The sequence below is a fragment of the Durio zibethinus genome, chromosome 6 (assembly GCF_047325235.1).
Source record: "Durio zibethinus cultivar Kanyao isolate XHJ-2024 chromosome 6, ASM4732523v1, whole genome shotgun sequence".
NCBI classification, from domain to species: Eukaryota; Viridiplantae; Streptophyta; class Magnoliopsida; order Malvales; family Malvaceae; genus Durio; species Durio zibethinus.
The window spans coordinates 33572506-33593680 of record NC_143167.1 but is presented as its reverse complement, the minus strand read 5'-3'; the positions used below and the strand labels follow the sequence as shown (position 1 = coordinate 33593680).

General features: G+C 34.7%; 5 protein-coding genes and 1 pseudogene across 6 annotated transcripts; 3 read left to right on the top strand and 3 right to left on the bottom strand.

Annotated features, from left to right (window-relative positions):
• Window positions 1-337: 337 nt before the first annotated feature.
• LOC111284494 (F-box protein At5g49610-like) lies at window positions 338-5677 on the top strand. Its single transcript, XM_089761604.1, has 5 exons — window positions 338-2198; window positions 2765-2810; window positions 3742-3833; window positions 5507-5509; window positions 5624-5677. Exons 1-5 carry the CDS (start codon window positions 1050-1052, stop codon window positions 5675-5677), a joined length of 1344 nt encoding a protein of 447 aa, XP_089617730.1. The 5' UTR covers window positions 338-1049.
• LOC111286295 (mechanosensitive ion channel protein 10-like) lies at window positions 5351-9219 on the top strand. The gene is made up of 5 exons (XM_022876196.2): window positions 5351-7563; window positions 7650-7773; window positions 8086-8379; window positions 8456-8658; window positions 8754-9219. Exons 1-5 carry the CDS (start codon window positions 6107-6109, stop codon window positions 9028-9030), a joined length of 2355 nt encoding a protein of 784 aa, XP_022731931.2. The 5' UTR covers window positions 5351-6106; the 3' UTR covers window positions 9031-9219.
• Window positions 9220-9522: 303 nt separating this feature from the next.
• On the top strand, window positions 9523-10207 carry LOC111286298 (uncharacterized). The gene has a single exon (XM_022876199.2). It carries the CDS (start codon window positions 9655-9657, stop codon window positions 10027-10029), a length of 375 nt encoding a protein of 124 aa, XP_022731934.1. The 5' UTR covers window positions 9523-9654; the 3' UTR covers window positions 10030-10207.
• Window positions 10208-10420: 213 nt separating this feature from the next.
• On the bottom strand, window positions 10421-13527 carry RPA1A (replication protein A 1A). Its single transcript, XM_022876197.2, has 2 exons — window positions 12857-13527; window positions 10421-12237 (listed from the first exon to the last, which is right to left on the bottom strand). The coding sequence occupies exons 1-2, from the start codon at window positions 13114-13116 to the stop codon at window positions 10605-10607; spliced, it is 1893 nt and encodes a 630-aa protein (XP_022731932.1). The 5' UTR covers window positions 13117-13527; the 3' UTR covers window positions 10421-10604.
• Window positions 13528-13670: 143 nt separating this feature from the next.
• LOC111286297 (small ribosomal subunit protein uS3x-like) lies at window positions 13671-15859 on the bottom strand. The gene is made up of 6 exons (XM_022876198.2): window positions 15650-15859; window positions 15408-15555; window positions 15151-15322; window positions 14348-14402; window positions 14122-14253; window positions 13671-14042 (listed from the first exon to the last, which is right to left on the bottom strand). The coding sequence occupies exons 1-6, from the start codon at window positions 15680-15682 to the stop codon at window positions 13872-13874; spliced, it is 711 nt and encodes a 236-aa protein (XP_022731933.1). The 5' UTR covers window positions 15683-15859; the 3' UTR covers window positions 13671-13871.
• A 3129-nt stretch (window positions 15860-18988) lies between these two features.
• On the bottom strand, window positions 18989-20951 carry LOC111285047 (protein ELF4-LIKE 4 pseudogene; annotated as a pseudogene). Its single transcript, XR_016343223.1, has 2 exons — window positions 20719-20951; window positions 18989-19652 (listed from the first exon to the last, which is right to left on the bottom strand). The product of XR_016343223.1 is annotated as a protein ELF4-LIKE 4 pseudogene (transcript).
• Window positions 20952-21175: the final 224 nt, after the last annotated feature.

Sequence of the window (21175 nt, the reverse complement as noted above, 5' to 3'; positions counted from 1 at the left end):
CTGAAACTATTCGTTGCAAAACCTCATATTGATTTCTGGTTTTCGCTAGCCTGCATCGAACATGACAGTATCAGAACAAGTAGAGGCTAATTCAGTTGCCCAAAGTTCTATATAGAAAAGTGTAATTGACTTACGTTTGTGCTTCCTACCTTGCGGAAAATGATTGTGGATTTTAAGAAATGCTTCTTCTGAACAAATAATTTCAGCAAAAATAAAAGAAAAATGGTGTCATTGTTACCACTTTTAGTAGTAAAATCTTATATAGTCAAAAATAATAGTAGTAGTAAGGAACTAAGGTTCTAACATAACACTGAAATTGCTTTTGTTTAAGGGAAGCTTGCCCAGCCAAAGAAACAGAGCCAGTCCAAATTTAGAAAATTTTAAAAGAAGTGGCTCAAATCTCCATCTGTGACTGTAATTGCCTAGGTTTCAAACATATGCACTTGACATATTTAGTTATCAGAACAATTTTACTATTGACAACATTCTTTCCTTACAAGTCAAAAGTAGGTTAGGACTATTTCTTGACTTTTGACAACATTCTTTCTTTACAAGTCAAGAGCAGTACTTTTTTTTTCTTGGGTAAAATTCTTGACCGATATGAAACTGCATCACCTTCTTTCTTATTCCTCAAGTTTTGGAGATTGTGTTATTTGAACAGTATTCCAGTTGGCAGTATGGGGAAAATTTTCAAGTTATAGGAATTTTCTCGAATGAAATAAAGTAGAGAGTTGCAGGGTACCAGGTTGTTTACTAGAGAGAAAAGGGCCTATCCTATGACATCTCTAGTCTTTGAAAACTCGTCTACAAGTCCAAAGTACGTTAGGACTAAGCAATCACCCTTTCTTTTCCCTCAAGTTTTCTTAAATTTATATTTGGAAATAAAACTTCTCCCATTACTATTCCTAGGACTCCTTGTCGTTGCAGGAGACAGATTATCCCTCTATATATATACATTGAGCGGTAATTCTCCCGCTGTGTTTAACTAAAGTTTTAATCTCTTTTTTTTTTTCTTGTGCTTCTTTCCTTGCTTTTCTTTACTCTTCTCAATGGCGCCCTGTAATGTTAATTCTGATTTATTGTTTGAAATTTTATCGAGAATGGAACTGAAGACGATGAGGAGGTATAGAATTCTCTCGAGGGAATGTAACAGTCTCACTTATGAATCAAGCTTCATGCGGCTTCACTGTCAGAGAACAAAGACAATAGCTGGATATTTTGTTCAGAGTTTAAGAAGCAATCGGTACCATTCAACGTTTCTGTCCATAGACAATCCAGGTCTTGACCCCGGGTTAAGCCTTGATTTTCTACCCGATCGGTCTCTGGAGATTCTAGCTACTGTTGATCAAGGTCTGATGTTTTGCATGAACCAAGGTCCAGAAAACCGTCATTATATTTGTAAGCCAAGCACTCGACAATGGGAAGTTCTGCCGAGTCCAAATTCTCGATATTTTACTAGAAAGACCGCCATGGTGGTGCTTCGGTCAGACCCTTTGCGGTTCAAAATAGTCCGACTTTCAGATGGTGAGTACAATGACTCAGAGCTTGAGTTGGAAAACTCCAAGCCAGAGGTTGATGATTATGATTACAAACGCTTTCAAGTTGAAATTTTTGATTCAAAGATATGGGCATGGGAGCAACTAGATGATTTAATGTTGTCTTACGACGAGTTTTTCAACTCCAAGCCTGCCGTATCTGCATATGGTGGGCTGCATTGGCTTACTTCCAACAAAGAAAAAAATAACATGTTATCCTTTTATGAAGATACTGAGAGTTGGGAGTTGGTTTCACTGCCAAACGCATTGTGGGAGAGATACTGGTATTCTGTCAATTTAACAGAATACGAAGGGAAATTGGCATTCATTTGCGTGAGTCCAGATTTCATCGAATTATGGGTCCAAAATTATTATGGAGAAAAGTTTTGGACTAAGAGAGACTCGATAAATTTGAAAAGTTTTAATCAAAAGATTGGTCATTCTTCAGCAAATTCTTTTTACAATGCTGATATTCTCTTCATGAATAGCTTATTCAGCGCAATTTTTTATAATTTCAAGACTGGTCAATTTAATCGGTTAGAACTTCCGTTGAAACACATGCATATTGACTCTGCGTTTTTTATTCAAACAGATTCTAAGCCGATCCGTTTCAGACAACACAAAAAATCTTTTGCATCGAATATTTTCACATTACTTATCTTTGTAGTATTTTTGCTTTTTATTTTTGTTTTAAGTTGCTGTATCTTAGATTTGTAAACTTGAATAATATATATTTTATAGTTAGATTTTTGTTTATCTTTTAATTTATTTTTGCATGATTGTAATATTATTTTGTATATTCTTTAAATTTAGCTTTTTTTTTGGTAAAAAAAATATAAAAATAAATAAATTATTCAATCTTCGGATTAAAATAAAATGTGTCATATCTAACAATATAAAATAAGTGATTGTAAGTTATGTATTTAAAATTATCTCAATAAATAATCACCGATAAAACTTAAATTCAAAATTTTTTTATTAAAAAAAATAAATTTAATCAATTAAATCAATCACTTATTAATAATTTAACTTCATATTTATTGCTAGAATTTGTGTCACTATAATTATCTAAAAACGGGAGAATTTATGATATTTGTCAGAATAGGACTGCGAGCAATTGAACTAAAATCTAATTAGCCGTCCTCTTAATCATTAAGTTTAGGAATATTTAATTACTAAAAAAAACTGAAGTAATTCGGTAAGAAATTGACATTCTCTTTTTGGATTAGGTGTCCGCTGTCCGCATGAATGAACAACCAAAGGATGAAAACCTTGGTTTCTTTTGAACATTTGGGCTGGAGCCAGTATTATTAGATCCATGCAATTTTATTTAGTTATTAAAAAATAATATAATTAATGAGAGTTAATTTGGTATTATATTTAGTCTTTTTTTATTTATTTAATTTTTAATATGATGTATAAATTAAATAAATAAGTAATTTACAAAAACAATACGACCATCTAAATGATACTAACTATTTTGTTTGTTGGTTTTTTTTTTCTTTTAATTTAAAGATAAAAGTCCATTTTTATATACTGCTAATGCAGTTATTATATTAATTTTAAGATAAATAAATGTTAGGTGATGAGAATTGATTTGATAGGAGTAAGTATGTACTAATTAGATGTTGTAGAAAATTTATGAAGTTGCATGATTTTAATAGTGCAAAAAAAAAATATTTATTTTGGATGATTCTAATGCAGTTTGAACTTTTACGAAAAGATCAAATCATGTGAAAGTTCAAAGAAAAATACGCGTTTGTGCTTTGTGCATGAACCAACCACTACCACACCCATCTCACGTGTTTTTAACATGATAACATTTTTATTTCTTTACGTTGTAAATAATTGACTAATTATCAACATTTGCACACAAAATTTATACTATGAGAATATTTGAATTTTTTTATAGGTAGATACAATATTTTTTCCCAATGTGTTTGATTGATTAATTTCATAAATTTTCATAGTACTACTATTTCTATAAAAAAGATATGGGAAAATTTTTAAAATAATTTTGAAGTCATTTTGAGTTATTAACTAATAGTAATATCAGAATTGAACTGCAAGAAATGGTAACTAATAGTAATTGAGTATTCTCTTAATAGTTTAAGAAGTTTTAATTACTAAAAAAAAAGAAAATTCTTTTTGGATTGGGTGTCCCGTAGATGGGCTATCTCAAGGATGTAACCTTAACTACTTTGAGCATTTGGGCTGGATCCTGTATCCATTCTCATAACAAACAATCCAAAGGGAATTTTAACTAAACTGCTTGGATCTGGATCTATAACAACTGAGGTTTCAATTGTTAGAGCCCCATTTTAGTTGTCATTACAATTTAAACATTTGACTGCACTCAATATTTAATTCAATAATTAGTACCCATTTTAGTTGTCATTACAATTTATTATTGCTTCGATATGAATTTAGAGATGTAATTGAATTGAGTCAAATCGATATAGTGAGAAGTTTGAGTTTGAGTTTGATATTTAAGGTTCGATACTCGATTCGAATTCGATCGAATTTCATTTTTTTAGCTTGAATTCGATTCGTGATTGAAATCGAGTTACTCGATTAAGTTCGATTAATATGTTAAAATAAGTTTGATTTTTATATTCGATAAGAGTGCGATTATTTATGCTCGAACTATAACTTTAATTCGAAATATTTTATTAATTAAAATAATAAAAAAAATTAAATATAAAAACTTAATTAAATTTGTGAGCTACTCAAACAAAGTATAAGAATACTTGAACTCGGCTCGAGCTCAACTCGATAAAAATTAAATCGAATTCAAATTTTATTTGAATCAAACTCAAATAACTTACGAATACTAATATATCATTTACATTCCTATCCGAATCTATGATAACTGAGATTCAATTATAAGAGCCCCAATTTAATTGTCATTACAATTTAAAGATTGTAGTACCCCATTTTAGTTTTCATTACAATTTATTAATTCAATAATTAGTACACGTTGTATATAAAAAAAATACAATATTAGTCATAATTGGGCTGCAAGAACCTTGTATTGAACAATAAATAAAATATTAAATATTTATTAGATATGCGATAATTTATTTTAATAAATTAAAAGATAATTAAAATTTTTTTAATTTTGATATTATATTAAGTATTTAACTTAAAATTAATTAATAATAAATAAAAAATTTAATTTAATATAAAAATAAAAATATTAAATATTTATTAAATATAAAATAATTTATTTTAATACCATTTACTCAAATCATTTATCAACTAGATTAGTGTGATAACAGTTGCGAACATTTTTTTTTTTTTTGTCTATTTAGAAGTCAAAATCGGCTACAATCTTCAAAAAAATCGACTGCTACTTCTGTTTCCGCTATGCTGTAACACTCTATAAGTTTCTAAACACAAATTACTTGTGCTAGAAAATTGACTTGGTATTTGCCAAAATTAGCCTTATATCCAACCTAAACCATAAAGCCGCCAAAAAAGAAAAAAACAGCTTATTGAATATGATATGATCCTCGTGGATGTCATTAATCCCATTGTTAAAAAAAAACAGCTGTTCCACGTTTACTTGTTTCAAAACAAAATTAATGTTTTTTTTAAATGGAAAACCAAATTTGCAAACCTGCTCCTCAGCCTCCACAAACAGTCTGCTCCAACTCAGCCGATCCTTACCACTTGAGCGATCTCATCTGCTGCTATTGACTAAAAGCACAAGATTAACATTCCCATTGTACTTTCATCAGACTCTTCAATATTGTAACTTTCCCAACATAGAAACTTTAAAAACTTCATCTACTCAACACACAACCCAATCTGTCAACCCACTTTGAAATGTTTTTCCCAATTTTATTAGAGAAGTTGATTGCAATCTGCCTTGAATATTAAGCATAATAATAAACTACTCCAAAATTACTGTTACTATCATGGAGGACTTTCTAAAAGGGTACAATTTGTGTCTTGTTCTTTTATAGCTGGTCAGGACTGTAGCAGTTTTATTTTGAAAGGAAGGTAGCCCGCGAACGCAAACGGGGCCAGAGGCAAAGCTGAAAGTCTGCATTTGTCTCTTTCTTTGTATTTCTTCTTCTCAGTCAACTATTTGCAGCTCCAAACAGAACATGGTTGTTGGTCGGCAAAAACCTTAGCTTTGTGTTTAACTCTATTGGCTTTTAGCCTTCCTGTCTTTCTCTTTTGTTGGAAACTATTGCTATATTTATTGTTGTTGAAACCAATTAATGCACTTTGCGTTGTCTTAAATCAAAGGATCGTCTTCAATCTTCTCTTCCGAAGAAAAAAATTGTCTGCTTGTTTCCTGTGCAAAAGCAAGAAAATTTAACCCTTATTTTCTATCTTCCAATTTCCCTGGAAAAATAAACAGAGACTGGGCTAAATTTAACCCTTCTTTTTCTGTTTCTTTTAATGGTTGAGTTAGCTGCTTTGCTGCCAAGTTTCAATTTGACCTGCGGAAACGTGAAAACCTTTGCTTTCACTAGGCAAATGCAAAGGCTGAGCTTTGCATATTAGTAATTGAAATCAAGTGGGTAGCTAGGGTTTCAAGAGAAAAGAAAGCTGAAATGGAAGCTGGAAAAGGCTTGTTGGAGAAAAAAGGAACAAACGATGTTGTCCTCCAGATTTCAAGCCCTGAAGATTCTTTTGTCTTCAATAAAGAAAACAATGATTCTAAAGTTTTTTCTTCAATGACTGAAGCTGGATCTTACTCTTCTCCAAAGAATCTTGAGATGAAACAGCTTGAGAATCTTAGAGTCCAAGTCTCCACTCCGGTTGCATCTCCTTCTCCTTCAGGTGAGATTTCAAGGATGAGTCCAACTCCCAATAAGCCGCCAAAAGTTCCCACTGATAAGAAGCTTACTCCAAGAAAGTCCCTTAGAAAGTCAGCGTTTTCGAAGCCAAAATCAAGATTGGTGGAGCCAGCCTATCCAAATGATGCTAAATTGGTGGAAGAAAAGAGTATCCAGATGGTGAATTCAAGCTCATCACCTCATCGGAACTCTCCTGCTGCTGCTTCACCAAGCAACAAAGTTGCTACTCCTAAAGAGATTTTGAGATCAGCTCCCATTACTCCAAAAACGCCTTTAATCTCACCAGGTGTAGAGGAGGAAGATGAGGAGGACGTTTACAAGACTGCTGATCTCAAAGTAAGTGAAAAATCAGGTAAAAAGTGGAAATTTTTACTTCTGGTCGAGTTTGTAGCATTTATTTGCATTATGGGGCTTTTGATTGCTAGTTTAACTGTGCACAAGCTGGAAAAAACGAAGATTTGGGATCTGGAATTGTGGAAATGGTGTGTATTGATATTGGTCATTTTCTGCGGTAGATTGTTTACCGAATGGATGATGAATATTGTTATTTTCTTGATTGAAAAGAACTATCTGCTTAAGAAGAAGGTTTTATATTTTGTTTATGGACTGAAAGGGAGTGTTCGGGTATTTGTTTGGTTGAGTTTGGTCCTTCTAGCATGGGGTTTGTTGTTTCAACTTGGAGTAAAGAGATCAAAAGAAACCAATCGGGTTCTAAATTATATTACTAGGGCTCTTGCTTCCTTTCTCATTGGATCAGCTATATGGCTGGCGAAAACCCTTTTTGTAAAGCTATTGGCTTCTTCTTTCCAATGTACAAGATTCTTTGATAGGATTCAAGAATCAATTTTTCATCAGTACATTCTTCGAAATCTATCGGGGCCTCCAGTTATGGAGATGGCAGAAAATGTTGGGAGTTGTACTAGCACTGGCCAGTTGAGTTTCAAGAATTTGATGAAGGACAAGGGAGGGGAAAAGCAAGAGGTGATTGATGTAGACAGGCTTAAGAAAATGAAGCAAGAGAAAGTATCTGCTTGGACCATGAAAGGATTAATTAATGTGATAAGTGGTTCAGGGTTGTCTACTATTGCTAATTACATTGAAGATGTTGATGATGAGGAGAGTGAGCAAAATGATAAGGAAATAACTAGTGAGTGGGAAGCAAAGGCTGCTGCTTATCGGATATTCAAGAATGTAGCAAAGCCTGGTAGCAAGTGAGCATATCTAACTTATTGGAACTCTTCAATTTTATAGTTCTTTGTTTTGTAATTGACTCACCTCTTTCTAATTAATGGAATAGGTACATTGAAGAGGAAGACCTCTTGCGCTTCATGAAACAGGAGGAAGTGGACAATGTGCTTCCACTTTTTCAAGGAGCTGTAGAAACTGGAAAGATCAAGAGATCAACTCTAAAGAACTGGCTGGCAAGTGCTTTTTACTTTTTTATGTAATATGTGCCTATTTTAGTATTCTACATTAATTTGGAGGATTTGGATTATTGTTTCATCTAGTATTTGTTCAAACACCGTCAGGTCTCTGTTTGAATGCAATTTTTGACATTTCAGCTTTAAGTATACAAAAGTAGATTGGTGTAATAGTTTTTGCTGCAAGTATTTGTAAAATGAAAATATTGTCTTGAAATTTTTTGCATATAAGTAATTGTTGTAAGTTATGAAGTTATTGAGCATCATTTTAGAAGTTTTTTGCTTATGCAGTGAACCGCTGCTTGGTTTCAGGTGAATGTTTACCTTGAACGCAAATCTTTGGCACATTCCTTAAATGACACCAAGACAGCAATTGAGGAGCTGAACAAGCTTATCTCAGTGATTCTGCTTGTTGTGATCATCATTGTGTGGTTACTTTTGATGGGATTCTTAACAACCCAAATACTTGTCTTCATTTCATCTCAGCTTTTACTTGTGGCTTTCATGTTTGGTAACACTGCGAAGACTGTATTTGAAGCCATCATATTTGTATTTGTGATGCACCCATATGATGTTGGTGATCGCTGTGTCATTGATGGAGTACAGGTGAATGACTAATCCAAGAAAACATGTAATTCTATTATATCAAGATCACCTTGATTGACATATTTTTCCCTTCCAGATGGTCGTTGAAGAGATGAATATTCTGACAACAGTATTTTTGAGATACGACAACGAGAAAATAATCTATCCAAATTCAGTTTTAGCTACCAAACCAATCAGCAATTTTTACAGGAGCCCAGAGATGAGTGATTCTGTGGAGTTTACTGTTGATGTTTCCACATCAGTAGAGCAAATTGGAGCTTTGAAAGCTAAAATAAAAGAGTATATTAAACTTATTATCTTTGCTGGAGTTCTGCTGCAATTCTTGAAATATGTCTGAATTATCTTTGTATATGACTCTGCAAACATTCTTTCAGGTACCTGGAAAGTAAGCCTCAGCATTGGCGCCCTGGACATAGTGTACAAGTTAAGGACATTGAAAATGTGAACAAGATGAAAATGGGTCTCTATGTTAATCATACCATAAACTTTCAGAACTATGGGGATAAGAGCAGCCGGAGATCCGAACTAGTCTTAGAACTGAAGAGAATTTTTGAAGCTCTAGATATCAAGTATCATCTTCTGCCTCAACAAGTTCATGTCAGCTATGTTGTTGGTTCTCCAGCTTCAGCGTTTCATCAACCTACTCGATGATGGTCTCATTTCTACTTTAAGCTTAAATTCTCTCTGCATTAAGCATGGTGTGATTAAATAATGCCCAAGCAAGGAAAAATGGGTGTTTGATATGATTCTTCTAGTTATTGAAAAAAAAAATGCTTATATTAAATAAATGCCACGAATGGAAAAAATGCTTGATATGATTCAAGTTTTGGATGGGTTCAATTTCATTTTCATCTTCTGACTCTGATGTCGTAAACTCAGCATTGGCCCAATAAAGTAGTTGTTGGAACTGGCCAGCGGCCCATCTAATGAGCCCAAAGCTGGAATAGCTAAGAAGCACAGAAGCCAATAAGAAATCAGACTTTCTGGGTTGTGGCAACCCATAAAATTTCTCTCCAAATTTCGAACTTGATGGGGATTGGACCAATAAGATAACCTTATCCATCAATTCCAACTTGGGAAGCTGCCACGTAGGACATAGATAGAGAGATGTCAAGGCCACCTGATATCTCAAATTTCCACCTCTCATTATTCCCCTCTCCGTTCCCCTGCTTTCAAAACACCCATGCAATACCCCCTCTTTATTTCATAGTAAAAATTCACAAAAGGGAAGTCTTAGGTTATTAGAGTCAGGGTGAAGAGAAAAGAAAGAAACCAATGGCTTCCACTTCAGCTGTTTCAATGTCTCTGCCATTAACTCGTGCAAGCCAAAATAGGGTGCCAAGTTCCGAGACTTTCTCTAACTTTAAGCCACTGCCAGTCAAGCCATCAAGGGCAGTAGCAACTACAAGACCCAATGGAAGGCTTGAAGTCAAGGCATCATCTTCACTCAAGGAGAAGGCAGTCACTGGATTGACAGCTGCCGCCTTGACAACATCCATGATGATCCCTGAGGTGGCTCAAGCTGCTGATGGAGTTACTCCATCTCTCAAGAACTTCTTGCTTAGCATTGTAGCTGGTGGTGTTGTGCTTGCTGTCCTTGTTGGAGCTGTAATCGGTGTGGCCAACTTCGACCCCGTCAAGCGGAGCTGAGCCATATAATTCTGAGATGCTGGTGAATTTTCTTTTAAAGAACCTCTTTATGTACCCGTTTAATGTTTCCAGTGTTGAACTATTTGTCTTCTGTGTGAGTGTAATTTGTGGCTGCCATGGATGTAATCTGGCTGGGACCTAGTGTGAATTCTCAAAATTTCTATTTTTCTTTACACAACCTGGAGAATACTATTTCCGTTCTCCCCTGCTGAAATGGAACAAATCTAATGCATAAATTGCTGTGGCACAAAGCCTTGCATATCATCATGATTGATCGTGTAAAACAGTAATCAACCTCTATGTAGGCAAAGCAAATGTTAGCTTGCTATAACATTTTCAAACTAAACCGTAAATAAAAGATTGCCTGCGCTGGCGGCTTGCTGCTAAATCGTGGAAAGAAACAGAATCTAATGCAGCAATTATAGCCACTATAAAATCTTCAAAGGTCTCTACAAATATTTTGATTAATTGACACTCAAATTTTGAATCACTTAAAGCAATTATGTAACCGGTAATGTCAACGAAATGTTAAATCAACAACATAGAACCAAAGCTTCAGCTCCTAAAATCATTACTTACATCCAGAATTGTTTTTTAATAGGCAAATTCTTTGTAGTCGAATCAAGAAGGTATCTGCTTTCCGCTGAGTAGTTCACCTTGTCGACCTTAACTACAGTGATTTTTACCCTCTGCTCATCGCCATAGAGTTCCTCTTTGATTTTAAGCCTGAATAGATACTGGTGAAAAAGTCTGCTGCGAATAATTTCACCAAATTTGGTATCATCCTGCAATTCATATTTCAACAAATACATTTCCTTTGCCGAGCATCCCAAGATCTCTTCCCCAGATTCCTGGAAAGCAGTTACCCATGTCAATCCTGTATGGTCTTGAATCTGAACCTGGAGAAGATACCTGTAATCACATTCCTCAAATTCTTGGTTGCAACGGTCACAGAGCCATCTTTTATTACCCGACAGTGTCACTTTCCTATTGCATTGCCTATCTCCAATCATCAATGGGCAAGCTGTGTAACAGAAATTATCTGTTTTAATGAAAACTACGGTTGCCTTTGCTGCGACCCAATCTGGCTTATCAGATCTTCCAAGACCTTCATCCTTGATCTGAGACAAAGTTTTACGTATCTCATTTTTGGATCCTCCAGGCATAATTTCTTTAGAAATAGAGACAGCAGCAGTATTCCTCCCACCTCTTTCAAACCAATCTCTCAGGCCCTGAGCCTCTGGACGATCTGGATCTATAAAGAGCTGCGTGGAAGAAATAGTGCCAATGGATTTTCCATTGAAGTCATTGACCTTTCCAGCTTTAACAGCCAAAACTGGGAAAAACCCAGAATCAACCATCTCTTGCAGCTTTTGACCTTCCTTGTTGCAGAAATCGCCCCACAGGGTTAGCTCAACACTCTTTCCAGATGCATCCTTCAAATTCAGAATTCTTCTCTGAGTTTCCATACCGTTCTTCCTCAAAATAGGAACTGAAGGGTTAACAGTTACCACGATACCAATAACATCAAGTATAGAATTGTTTTCAGCACTCTCAATTTCACTGATAGGTCTGAAGGAGAAATGTTGCCTTGGAATAGAGCCATCTTCATTAGGGCAAAGCTCCACAGTTGAATTTGATTCCAAGAATATCTCCCATTCATTCTTCAAATGGTTGAAATTCTTTTGAGCGGGTTTCAAGCTACCCTTTGAAATCAAGTAAACTTTACCAACTTCAATAACATCGTAGAAGCGGTCAACAACAGCATTGAAGCAGGTCACACGTATTTCCCCTCCATCAGAGTCAAGGAGGTCGAAGGAGAAGACCTTCCCATCTCCCCTAGCATTGTTGTAGCGACGAAGATCCCCTTTTGCCATCACTCGAGCCTTGATAGCCCAACGTCCCTGGTAAGGATTCAGAGCAGCAATAGGAATAATCCGTGCTGGTGCTTCATTCTTCATTATTGGGCCCTGAATTTTGTAATTTGGAGGTGGCTGGTACGAAGGTTGAATAGTGGGCTGGAAACTCTGGACATTGTTAGCAGGAACTTGGCCGGTATATCTATTATTGCCGGACCTCACAGAAGGCTCCAAATTGCTATTAGGCATGGACTTGTTAGTTGTTGAATCAGAATCCATAAGAATTTTTGGATTCCCAATAATTTCATACTCTGGAATTATAGTCTCCATATTCAACACAACAATAATCCTACACAGAGAGAAAAACAATAAAATTTATCCAATACTTCTTAAATGAACATATTACCAATCCTCAATCAGAAGAGCTGAGAACAACCGAAGTTCTGCTAACGTGTAGTGACTATAAGGCATGAGAGGAAAATCATTGTCCAAAACATGTAAAGTTAACCTAACTTGATTTCAAATTATAAAATTTGGAGATTGAAAAATATGATTTAATTTCCTCTTTACCTTAACCAACATTTTGAATTTTATAATGTTCTCCATAATGTCCTAGCTTTTAACCTTTAATTTAGTTATTAGGAAGGGATAGGATTAACAATAAATCATCTACTTAAAAGTTCCTTCAGCTTTGTACTCAAGGCACCAATCAAATTAAACGATTAACAAATAAATTTCTCATATCTTCAGCCAAAAAATCCAAGGCGAAATTTGCATTTTTACTAAATGAAAAGCTGAAATTAAAAAAAAAAAAAATCAGAGATAAACCTTGAATTTGATTCCGAAATTTTCTCGTACTGATTCTTCAAATTACATAATCGTATATCAACATTCAAATTAATCAAATTAATCGGCTAACTCATTAATTTGATGTCTAATCAACGATTAGAGAGATAAGAAATCTGCACCTGCGGTTACGAACAGTGCTGCAAATGTAATCGATCAACTGGATGATAGATCCTTTCTTGACTCGTCCGGTCCTGACTTGTTCATTAAGCTGAGTGGCGAGCATCGCGTGTTGAGTGGACTCGGAATCGGATAGCAGAAACCTATACCTCTCCTGAGAGTTGCCAATCAGCTTGATATCCACCACCTGAACCAATGGCTTGGAGTTCACATCGCCACCGTTGATCGTGGCAATCGCGTTGCGCGTGAGATTGACCGGCATCTTCGTCACTAAAGGTAGATCTGTGGAGCAAAAACCCTAAACACACACAAAAATAAAAAAAGAGGAAATAACAGCAGTTGCAAAAGTATAAAAGGCCTAAAACATGTGAAGGGTTTTTGAAATTTTAATGGTGAACGTTTTATACATATTAATGTTAATCAATTGGAAGAGGAGAGATAGAGCCTGGTATGATAGAGATTTTTTCTTCGATTTTTCTTGTTTTTTAAGAGGGATAGAGAGGCTAATGGCGGGGATTTGGGGGGAAATGAGATAACCGACGGAGGTGTTTTGATTTTTGAAGCGAGAAATGGGTACCAAAATTGTGTTTTATGACAATTTTACAGTTATAACCCCGCATTAGACCTCGATGGTTGACGGTTTTCACTAAACGCAGCGTTGTTGGCCTGGCTTTGATCGTATTAAAACTCGATTAGCCCAATACAGATGGCCCGAAAGATTTATGTCCGTTTCTTGAAAGGGTTGGAACACCACTCACGACTGGCTTCTGGATTATCGTACGGTGCAGTTTAGCATTCGCAGAGAGCAAAAGGATATTACAAAAAATAAAAACTCCTTGGAGAAAATTACTAATAACTTCAGTAGAGCAAAATTTGAGAAAACATCAAAGAAAGATAGTACAAAAGAACATCCAGCAAAGAAGTCTTTGGGGTCCAAATTTTGGCTACAAAAACTAGGACACTCGCATAATCCAAAAATCAAATAAATGACACTATCAGAACAGTCACGGTCGAGCTTTAAGCCACCTCGGGAAGCTCAATATCAATTGGCTCAATCTCTTCCTTCTTGATAGCTTCATCCTCCTTGGGAGGGTGGATTGTGACAAGATCAGGTAGTGGCTTTGTAGGGCCTTGCTTACCCTTGGGATCCCAATCAAGCATGATCTTGACCTTGATACCAAGTACACCCTGTGTTTAACAACCGATTAATTGATCAGATATGACAATCAAAAGGGGGCATAGTATAGTGAGTAATTGGATAGCAAACCTGTCTCAAAAGAACATGTCTGACAGCAGAGTCGATATATTCATTGACTGGATGACCAGAAGAGATCATATATCCATCCTTGAATTTCATAGATTTGGCACGCTGTGCCCTTAGTTTTCCACTAACAATAACCTATTGCAAAAGGAAGCAAAAATTATAATTTGAATGGAAATCAAATAAAGAACACGAAATTATATGAACTCCCAAATCAACTTAGTATATAAACCTCGCATCCCTTGGCACCACTTTCCATGATGAATCTCAGCACACCATAGCAGGCCCTGTAAAAACCATCCCAACTATCAGCTTGAATGCAGAAACAAGAATTTACCAACTTATAACATCAAGTTCACAAATACAAAATCAAATACATAGCATAGGCACATGCAGATGCGGAGATCAAATAACTGCACCAAAAGATGAACAATAAAATTGAGAATTATAAAAATATACATCCTCCCAAATGTTACTGCACGAAAACCATTGAATTTCAAACAGGATAATTAACGGAGGATTGGATTAATCTTGTCATCTTCCGACACAAAATGGGTATAGAAATAACCTATTTACTTTATAGATGACTAAATTCATGGTCAAAAAATGTCAATGAACAAATGGAAACATTCATTTCGAATGTATATAAGCACTAACAGGCCATCATTTAAAATCTTGAAATACATCACATTTGCTTAAAAATTGATTAGATATCGAAGTTAGATATTAAGAATAAGAAAGTTTTTGACATTTTTCCCCCCTAACTTCACTGCAAGAAAACCAAATGCATTTCAGCAGGATAATGGAACAGAGGAAATATATTATCTAATTACTTTTGTCACCTTCCGACACAAAAATTGGTAGTGAAGTACCAATCTGCTTTGTAGATGACGTTATATGACGAACCAATAACAAACCCTAATTATTTAAATTCATTTCATATATTACACATGGAAATTGCACATTGACATGACCAATAAACTTAGCATTAACAAGCTTTAAATCCGTAAAACCGAATGGATATTGAGTATGTACCTCCGGACGGCAAGACCACCAAGGAGCTTGTAGCGAAGAGACTCGGCCTGAGCAATAGCGCAAAGGCCTCTGTTATTAACCTTCTCAGCGTAAAGCTCGACGCTGTTTTCTGGGAACTTGAATCGCTTCTGAACCACTGAGGTCAGCTCCCTAATCCTTCTCCCTTTCTCACCTATAACCCCCAATTATCAAAACTTAGAACCGACGGTTAAAAATAAGCAAACCCAGTTCAGGAAGCAAGATTGTTATAAAATTACCGAGAACGTTTTGGGTGCGTGTGGCTCTGATGATGATCTCGGTGCGCATAGGAGTAACTCTGACTTCGACTCCAGAATATCCATCCTCAGCCAGTTCCCTGGTCAAGACCTCGTTGAGTTCCGCGAAGAACACTCCGTCAGCGACGAACTGATAGTAAAGACAAACAAACAAACAAAAACCAGTTTGAGAAATGACGAGACAAATGGGAAAAGAAGTGAGAAAGAAAGATGGGAAACAATACCTTTCGCTTTTTGCTGATTTGAGCTGCTGCCATGTTTTTTAGGTTTGGGCGGAGGGGAAGGAAGGGAAGTTGCAGAGAGATAAGATCTGATGAAGGCTGAAGCTCCGCAAACCCTAGCAAAATATATTTGATTCCTGACTCTAGGGTTTTTAGTGGCTTGCTTTGGGCTAAATGAAACAAAAGAGAAAAAGGTGCATAGTGGCCATGATCCCACCCAAAATCACTTTTTTGGGCCCAATTATATTTTTCTTTTTTTTTCTTCTTCAATTTATTAAATTTTTTAGAATATTTTTAATTTAAAATAAATTATAAAAATTTATCTACTTATATTTTTAAAAATTAAAAAAAAAGAACATTTTAGCCCTTCAATTCTTAAGGAAGAGCTATGATTCAAGTTCAAGTGTCTGATAAAAAATGAAACAACAATTTTTTTTCTTGAGCAAACAGAATGCATGGAAACCCTCAAGCTATTGATTTCATGATTCGGAAGTTAATTATTTGCATTTATCAATGGGAGTTCTTTGAAGCTAGAACACATAGAGTAAGATCAGCACAACAGGCAATGGGCTTTGGATGAATATTTCAGCGAAGTTAAAACGATCGTCCAAGGTGACCACTGACCTAGCCCCGGAAAAAAGAGTCAATTCATCCATTAATGGGCCTACATCTTCACACATAGATCATAGTGGCGACTCGGCCCACTCCACACTATTGGATATTGCCTATGTTTAGGATAAAATAACGTTGCACATTTTATGATCAGTGTGCAATATTTTATTTTTATCTTTATCTAAAACTCAAAATTTGAATCCAACAATTTTTTTAAAATGTTTCAAATTCTTTCATTTTCATGCACTTCCATTAAAATATGATGAATTTTATCCCTTCAATGTCATGTGAACATCCACATCCTTTTCAAATGCACAATTATGGAGAAAAGAGAAAGTCTTTCCCCAGAGTTAACCATCGAAATTTTCATTTAAATCGGAGTATTTCATTGTAGTGTAATTATAATAAAAAGAATTAAAGGTGATATAATTCCAAAACTAGAGCATTCATTTTCTTTAAGATTGCCCAATCAGAGTTGCAAGTAAATACATGTATATAATTTATAAAAGCAACTGCCTTTTTTTTTCGGTCACCTAACAAAAGGTTAGTTAAAAGAATGTTAAGAAAACCCATTTTCTGCATCTTTTTAGAAGACCCAATGGGCATTTTGGGTCACCACCAACTTACTTGCTCTTTAAGCCTTCTCACCCTCCCTGTGAGCAATTTTCTTTGTAATTGTCATTAACTAATTGAGTCCTTAACTAATTCGATTTGGTGATTTCCAAGCGATTTAACACTCAATCATTCAAATTTTAAAAACGAAAAATTTTCCCAAAATTTTTGTTGATGAAAACAATATCGGATCCTACCGCCAAAAAATAATTTTCACAATGTGAATTACTTATAAATAGTTATAAAAATATATATATTTAGAATAATCTAAATTTTTAAAAATCCAACAATGTATATACAATAACCATTAAGCAAAAAATCCAACAACATTTAAGATTTTTAAAATATAAAAAAGTGTGAAGCGGGCGTATATAGCCAAGGAAATTTTCTAGTTATTGATAATAACAATCTTAAATTCTTACTTGATATTGTACTTTTATGTCACCTTTGAGAGAGACGTTTCACCAATTGCAAATTGCCATTATTAATTCTCAAAAATCAAGCATCAGCTCCTTAGAATATATATTTGTATTTTTTAATGTTGTTGGTGATCATACATTTGTTGTTCAGCTTCGTATATATAAATTAGTAAGAATCGAATCCAGATTTTTTCACTTCCTTCCAAATGCTATACGCTAGTAGCTTTTTGTGGCTATTAGCTCTACAATGGTTGTTAGCCGACATTTTCCTCGCAAGAGTCTGTAGGAAAGCAAATACGATATAATTTTGTTTAATAATGTAACAATAAAGTTTAACATCGCAATTGAACTATTATTAGCATATTATAATATTCAGTTTGATTTGAATTGATTTTTTATTTTCATTTTAAAAAGATGAAAAACAAGTGAAAAAAAATGAGCTTCTTAGATGATAGACAAGATAATGGGAAAAACAGTAGTAATAGATCTAAGTGAGTTGAATGTGTGTTTGGAAAATGGATCAAATGTGGTAAGAGAAAGTAATTCCCTCACCACCAAGTTGAAAAATCTGAACCAAAAACAAGCCATTTCCAGCAATCAATCATCAATTATGTGGGCCCTCTCTCTCCAAAGATCAGGAAATTAGGCTGCCGTATAATGTGGGTCCATCAACAAAGACACCTGCTCAATCAGAGAAAGAGAGCTTCTTCGGGGAATCATCAACCTGAAGGAAGTCATAAATACATTTATTACATAAAGGGCATAAAAAGGAAAATATGTATGGAAAAAAAAAGTTAGGAGAGAAAGAACCTGAAGAAGGGATAAGCACGGAGAAGTTCAGTTTCATCCCAAAATAAGGACCTTGGGCCCCTTGTCATGTTGTTGGGGTTACTGTTTACACATATCTGTCTGTCTCTTGCAACTCTAGTAGTGCTTTCTTTTAAACTACCTCTTCAGAATACTTTATTTTCCTTTACCAAATACCACCAAGAGATCCCCATTGGTTGCACCATTTAAAATAAAAAAATATAATTAACTCAAAAGCTCATCATCTCTTATCCGAGATGCTGTTCCTGTGGTGGTGTGTGATTGGGAACCAAAAAGATTGTCTAAAGCTGCTTTGCCTTCAATTTTTATTTTTTTCCAGAGCATCGTCACAGAGATGTGTGTACCTGCTTTCAGTTCTCAACAAGCATATATTAATCAAAAGCAATATGAACATTGATTTCTCAGCAAAAGGAAAAGCTTTGGTATCATAGAGGAGGACTGAAAACAGTATCTTCAGATCTCTTCAGTTTTTGCTTCTCAGCTATGGTCTAGAAGAAATGCAAGCTTTTGATTGAGGTTGGAAAGGGGAATAAAGGGTATAATGGAGAGTTTGTTTCCATCCAAAAGTAGATAATGAGCCTTCATGGTAAAGAATCTGATAGAGAAAATATTTGTAGAGAGACATTATAGATATCAGCCTTTTTTTTTTTTGACAGCGAAAAAGTTGGATAAACTGAAAGCTCTTAAACCTCTTTTTCTTAACAGTGGAAATTTAAGATGTCCTGATTGCATGACAGAAAAAGATCAGTTCCTTGTTAAAAACAACCAAAAACTGAGATTTATAAGATGGAAAAGGGAAAAGAGAAAGAGAAGGTTTAATTTTAAAAGTAATTATAACCTTTATTACCCATTACCAAGATAGCAACAAATGTAAAAATGAACACTCACATGCTTCATTTCAATTAGATCCAGGGATACACGGAGTTACAATGCAATAGAAGAAATTTAGACTGATTATTTTCTCTAACAAATGTGAGCAATAAGTTTGAGAACTAAAGACAGTTCATCACTGATACAAGGGGGTAGTTGCAGAATCTGACCATTTTCTGCTACCTCAACAAAGCTGTAAAAAGTTTCTTCATTGGCCACCTTGCAAAAGAATGACTAATAAAAAAAACCCCAACTTTTCTCTCTTGTTAAATCAAGCAGGCCTGTTTCTTTTGTGACCAGCTTTGCCATCTGATTTCATAGCACCACTCGAATCCCCCTCAGACGAGGCATCCATGGATCTGGTCAAGGAACTTGAAAGATCAGCATAGAGGTCAACCACTCTTCTTATGTTGTTGTTGAGCTCCCTAATTAGACCAACATTTCTGCTCAAGTTGTCAGGGATCTTGGACTCATGATTCTGGTTTATCTCATTGATCAGCAACCTATTTTGGTCCAAGATATTCTGAACCTGAACAAAGCTCTTCTCAAATGTCTGCACCACCTTGCTATCTATCTGAGTACCATTGCCAAGCCCTGAGAATGTGTCACCCTCCATTTTTTCCCCTCACTTTCTGAGTCAGAGTTCTATCAAATCAAATCCAGTCCTGAATCCAAATATTAAAAAATATTTGTAAGAGGGAACAAAAGATGAGACAGCGGTTGTTAAACACCACTAATATATTAATTTTTATTAATAAATAACCATAATCATATCTGAACTCTTAACATAGTTAAATAAAGCAAAAAAAAAAACCAGACAAATCATGGAGAAGGCATTGGAATTGTTTTAAGGCATTTTGGGCATAAGAGACAAAGGACTTCAGTAGAAATCATGACCTCCAGCTCCACGGGTTCTACTTTTCACAGAAGGATCAGTTAACAAACATGAAAATAATATCAGTACATAATATTATTGTTTATTTTTATTTGTTGTTATTATTGTTGCTATTATTATTTATTTATGATGAGATGTGAAAAAGCAGATCCCATTCCATAAAAGGGGACCTTTTTTAATGTACTCAGAAAATACCCACCTAAAGCACAGAGTTTCAAAGAAGAATCTCAAAGATTAAAAAAAAAAAAAACTAGTCAATGATGCAGAGAAGATGAGTCTCATGATAGAGTACTATGCTGCTGCAGAGAGACAGAATTATTAATATTTTTATAACAAAAATGAAAATCAGAAATAAAAACAAAAACAAACAAAAATTTTCATATTTTAAAAAATTAAATTAAACACAAGGAAAAAAAAACTTTTGCTTCAAATTCAGGTGAAAAAGAAAATAACAGAAAACAAGGACCTTGAATTGGGAATCCAAGAACCAAAAAAAAAAACGTACTTTTTAGTTACAGAAGCATAAAACCCATCACCCATTTTGGCAAAAGGAGTTTTTTTTTTTAAGCCAAAAAAAAAATAAAAACAAAAACTTTCATAAACTCTCCAAATTCCCAGATTGAAGACCAAAAAAAAAAAAAAGACTGTTAAAACTAAAACAAAAATAAGAAGCTGATAAGATCGAAGTCTTGTAAGAAAGGATAAAAACTGAAAAAAAAAAAATTATTTAACAACACGGGGCAAACACAGACACAGAGAAGAGATATTATTACATGTTTTTTAATTCTTTCCTCTAGATAAACATAAATAATAATTATATATATTTATATACGTACCTTGAAAATCTGGAGCATTATATTCTGAGAAGGAGACACAGATTGAAAGAAGGAAGACGAGGGATTCCCCAGGACCAGCGGGAAAAGATCGCCGATTAAATCGAAATCAGGAACCAAACAGAGAGTTTTTCTGAATTATGTGAGAGGGTTTTTAGAGAAAAAGGATAAAGAGAGAGAATATGTAGATTTGACAGTCACGCTCCGACCCCTTTGTGTCTAAATATTTTAGTTCTATATTATTCTCTCTATATATATATATATATATATATCCAAATGTTTTTATTTTATTTTTGGATTCAGGGATTTCCTTCTGTGTGCTTGGCTCAGATCCGGGGGCATGATGAGTGATTCGAGCTGATGTTCATTTTTGCCACGTGGATTTGAACAATTGATGGAAAATGCCATCTATGATGTGGGTCCCACGATCCAATATATCTTAAACAATCATGTTTTGTTT